Here is a 5,131-nt window from a genome sequence, read left to right on the forward strand (position 1 = left end):
CACCACAGAGGCTACTCCCGCCTTATCCCCAATATCTTCATTCCTAATCATATTTCTCCTAGTATATTCAAATATACATCTCAGCATCCTTATTTCTTTTACTTTTATCTTCTGGATATGAGAGTTTTTGACTGACTAACACTCCGCCCATAAACACATATGTAGCGCGCGTCTTATTTTTAACCCATAAGTAACACAAGTTTATGTATGTATATACAATTGTCTATCTTACTGATGAATCATTCAAGACTGTTTTAAAGAGTCTTCCTTATTTCGGCAGGATATCACATTAAAGACAATCTCTTAGATTAGCTGTGCTCACTCTCTTTATGAATAAGAAGTTAATCCCTTCATTTATTTTTCACTCTGGCAGTCTGGCTCACTTGAATTTTACATTTTTAGCTTTGGCTACAGCGTATTTTTAATAAATTGATTTCTTTAAACACTTGGGGGGAAAAAAGCCACCAAATGCTCGAAGGCTATATGGACTCCAAATGAACGGTAATTGTTGCGTTGCTAATACATGTGTTGTAATACAATTAAGCGAAAAATTCACAAAAATCTTTAATAATAACATTTATCGGCTTGCATTAACTCCCGAACCTCAACATAATTGCGGATCAGTAAGAAAAATCCCGGGAGTCGGCCTCCTAACTTGGACCTATATAATAAGATCGACCAATAAATTCACATTTGTCACATTTTATACATCACATCAGATAAATATCATCGCAAAATACTATTCACTTTCAAGATATATTGATGGTGAAATGATAGACATATAAAACCCAAAATCTCATTCTAAAGAGCATAGAGGTTCAAGGGCTCTTTTCAAGGCATAGTATGCGAACGTTCATCGTCCTGCCTTAATAATATTGCAAAACGGTGGAAACACAAGATTAGAGAAATAATAGAAGTAGTTTAAGTTGTATTTTAATTTTAGCGATACATAAATACTTAAACACAATTAACATAAATTACTTAATCTAGCTTCTGTAATGATCAACAGAATCTCCATGTGGTCAGGGATTTTTGGTCTCCCCACCTCTTTGTATGTAACATTATAGGGAACAATCCTACTCTCCTATTTTTCTTTCCTTTTCTTTTAGAGGCTTAAAAAATTTGCCAACTCTTGTCCCTTTTGCCATACTTCATACAGTTGACCGAACATTTTTTCTGTCAAATATAAATCAACGTAATTGCACGGCGTCGTTCTGAATATCCTTCATTCTTCCAGTTTCGTGAAAACCCTTGCCCTGAACCAAAGTTGTTAAATACATTCACAAATCACAACACAAATTCCAATTCCGAAAAAGTTCCTAAATTTACCGTTCCAGTCCTAATTTAATCCAAATTCACCATTCCAGTCACCAAATCCCACGCCACTCTTTCCCTTTACCCCCCAAAATATTTTTCCCAGATATCCCTAAATTCTCTTTCTCCTCCTCCCTCTTCCCCCAAAATTTTCTCTTTCCCTCTCCCCAAAAACAACACACAATTTCACACACCCACAAGAACTAAACACACCAAAGCTCAAATCTTTTTTCTTATTATTACCCATCATTATTTCAAGATTATTACCCATGTTCCATTTTCTTGGATGATGCTTTCCTTTTCTTACAGTAGCAGTAGCAGGAACCTCTTCCTAGATATTGCAGCTGTCGATAATATTTCAAAATTTTCTTGGCCAAAACCCCAACTTTTGTTCAATGCAACCCCACGATCTCCACCTGTAAACCCTCCCTAGACAATCCCTTCTCCGATCCCCCTCACTATCATGTCCGACCCACAGCCCTCCTCGATCCAACACGATACAAACAATACCCACTCGGAAAACAAAGCTGAAAACAACTATAACAACAGTAATAGTAATAGTAATGCTAATAACAGTAGTAGTAATAATAATATAGTTGTCAGGAGAGAGAGACCGGCGAGGGAGTGTACGAAAAGGGCAGCGGCGAGGTTACAGGCGGCAGCAGCGGCGGAGGCGGAGGCTGCTGCTGCAGTGAGGAAGAAAAAGTCTGGAGTTAGGAAAGAAAGGTTAGCGGCTAGGTTATTGAGGGAGGAGGAGGATGAGGAGGAAAAGTTTCTAGAAGGTGATAATGATGACGAGGAAGGCGAAGAAGATGGGTCGCCGTCTTCGTCGAGGCAACAATGCAGCAAGATTGTGACACAGCTTGTGGGAGAGCCCGAGCCTTCGCAGTTGCCACGGTGGAACCTGCGGTCCATGTGGCAGTTAGCTTCCATATTGAATTTCTTGAATGTATGTCTTAAAGTTTGTAACTTTATGTTATATCTGTGCAATTTTTGGGGATAAATATACTTACTTTTCTTGTGGGGTTTTAGGTTTTTAGGCCTTTGTTGAATATTAGAGTGGAGTTCTCAGCGGAGGAATTTGAAACAGCATTGATTACTCCAAATGACACACTTGGTGATATACATATGCCATTGCTAAAGGTTGGTGATTTCGTCTTAATTCATTGCTTTTGGCGCAATTTGAGCTTTTACATACTCAGGTTTGGTACTGCATTCACTTAGTATTTGATGGTTCCTACTTAACTCTGGTGTTCTTTGGTGCTGTGGTGACTCCTTATACAAAGTGTAATTGTTTTTTGTATTTGTGAACCTTTAGATTTTACTCTGGAAAGTTGACTTGCATTATATGTTGCTTGAAATCAGAAAAAGAGTTTGTGCCCCACTTTTTAAACTAGAATTCTCTGCTCTCCTGTGTCTTTCTCTTCATTGGAAGTGAGGATGTCTGCAAAGTTTGCACCTTTTAACCTTTAATGCTGTTAGAAGGGTCATGGAACTACTTGGAGGATTATTTGTGTAGAGAAATACTGATTTGTGATAATATATATCGCGAAGTCCTGGAATCTGTATGAAAATGTTTCTCATGAAACACGTAGGATTAACTTTAGAGCCACTTTTGACATGCATACCAATGCAGCTATACCTTGAAATATGCAGTTTGGTTTGAAGTTAGCATTAGGTAGAGAACCACCCACTTCAAGATAGGGATGGGACTCGGTGCCTAAAATGCATTATTAGGTTTGAGGAAAGCATGGGGTTTACTTCATTAGATGTTGTATCTTAAGTAGAGGTAGACAATGGTGATCTTTTTCTGTTATGATTAAATGAGCATTAGTGTCATCCAGTTTTGATTGTCCATAGTAGTGATTAAGATTTTTTTTAAAAACTGATGGGTGAAAGCCTTGATTGGAACATAATAGCAGTACTTTGCTGATCCGGATCTCTTCGTGACTTCTTGGTAGACCATGTTAGTGGCCTTATGGTTTGCTAGCCTTTGTATGACGTAGAGGTTAGAAACCAAAGAGGTGGTATTCTTTGAGTTGGGCATATGTCCTGCTGATTTTCACATAACCGAAGGAGGAAACTGTACATGTGTGGTGCTACTCGTGATGGAGAAATTCTGTCTTGTGTGCATACAGCTGTTTGCTACTCTTGTGCCCTGTTCAATCAGGTTAAACTTAACTCTTTTGAGGAAGGTGTAGTGTTTGAGGGGTTTTGAATTGGTAATTCGTGCGTGACAGAGCAAGTGTCCGAGGGAGGGATTCCTATTTGCTTCCAAGTAAATATGATACTTTTGGAGGAACAACCAAAAGAAAGATGGATTGCATTTGGGGTGAACATAACTCATGAGAAAGATTTAGCTTTTCAAAGTTGACTGCCAATCCATCCCATGCTTGACAGATAACAAAAGTCTCGCATTCAAATCAAACTTTTTTACTAGGCATACGATCTTTGCCTCCATGTTATACCCCCATTCTTATTGTCCTTGAGCTTAACATTAACACTTAGTGGTTAAGGAGACTGGTCTGTTGATGCTTTCGTCTAACTGAATTTTATGCTCTATTGGGGGGCCGTTTCAGAGATATAATTTTGCTTTCCTTGAGCTTTATATCAAAGCATTGCTTCTAATATTTCAGTGATTTAACACACATTTTGATGATTTGAATCACCACTGGTACATGTGTACACACATTTTCATCCCCAGTAATTAGACTAACGTTTTTGTGACTGGATTTGCTTTAAATGCTCTTACATTGAAATTATATCAATTTAAGGTTTTTCCATTTTGTCATTTCTATTTCTTTTCCCCATCTCTGTAGGCAATTCCGCCAGTTACCCGAGTGGCACTTGGACACAATACATGGATTACGGTTTTGTGCAGGAAATTAAGAGATTGGTGGCATTGGGTAACTTAACCATTTGAACAAACTGAAGTGAGCTTTAGTTGTACATATTTTTAAATAAGTAACTGATAAATTTCTGCAGGTTGCTGAAGGGGAACTACCTATAGTTGCGTCACATGGGTAAGTTAGATATATTTTTGTTCTTGAAGTGTATTTGGTTTGTGTATGTACTTATCAAAAAAGTTTATGCATGTTGACTAGCCCCTTTGAATTTTCAGGGCTGAAATTGAAGCTTATAATGCACTAGATCCTGCAGTCCGGGTGGTGATTTTGAAAGCACTATGTGATATTCGTGTTGAGGTATTTTGCATCTAAATTTTATTTTACCTTAATTCTTGCCATCTGCTGTGTTAATTCCAAGCTCACTTGGTCTCAGAGACAGGTTTGTGACTAGCCACTTGTTATATTTGAGTAATCAATTCCTGAAGGCTAAGGATTTCTTAAATGATATTTGTGGCATCCTCAGTGGTTCGGTTTGACTTGGTTTATAGGAGCTTATCCAGAAAAGATAAGAAAATAGCTACTGAGTTATCAGAGTTGAATCAGACTTAACTTGGTTCTTTAATTTAGGCACTTATAAACTATATGAATATACCTGAATGTGCAATCTTTCCCATTGCAATCAACCAAAAAAAATATAAGTTATCATCTTAGGTAGAGATAGATTCTGTTTGACTCTTGATTTGTGAAATTGGACTGCATTGTTGATTGAGGACGTAGTTGCCTTAGAAGTATTCTCAGGCATTTTGTACATCTCATAAAATGAAGGGTATAGTAGTTTTGGAAGTTCATCCTTGTCCTCTTTCAAGTGGTGACTCTTCTCCATTTACTAGATGTGTCTAAGTTATGTTAGATCTTTTCTAGGATTAAGTTTAGTTTCACTACATGGGGCCGTGTTTGCAACCACCCCCCCC

At 37.8% G+C, this 5,131-nt stretch overlaps 1 protein-coding gene across 1 annotated transcript in view; it reads left to right on the plus strand.

Annotated features, from left to right (window-relative positions):
* The first annotated feature begins 1,256 nt into the window (after positions 1–1,256).
* LOC109217580 (DDT domain-containing protein DDR4) overlaps positions 1,257–5,131 on the plus strand; it is an 8,822-nt gene continuing 4,947 nt past the window's right edge. The window contains exons 1-5 of the mRNA XM_019381836.1: positions 1,257–2,263; positions 2,347–2,457; positions 4,134–4,220; positions 4,300–4,337; positions 4,436–4,517. Of these exons, the coding sequence (XP_019237381.1) occupies positions 1,778–2,263; positions 2,347–2,457; positions 4,134–4,220; positions 4,300–4,337; positions 4,436–4,517 (804 nt within the window). The 5' untranslated portion in view covers positions 1,257–1,777. The remainder of the gene's footprint in view (positions 2,264–2,346; positions 2,458–4,133; positions 4,221–4,299; positions 4,338–4,435; positions 4,518–5,131) is intronic.

Source organism: Nicotiana attenuata, unplaced genomic scaffold (genome assembly GCF_001879085.1).
Source record: "Nicotiana attenuata strain UT unplaced genomic scaffold, NIATTr2, whole genome shotgun sequence".
Taxonomy (NCBI): Eukaryota; Viridiplantae; Streptophyta; class Magnoliopsida; order Solanales; family Solanaceae; genus Nicotiana; species Nicotiana attenuata.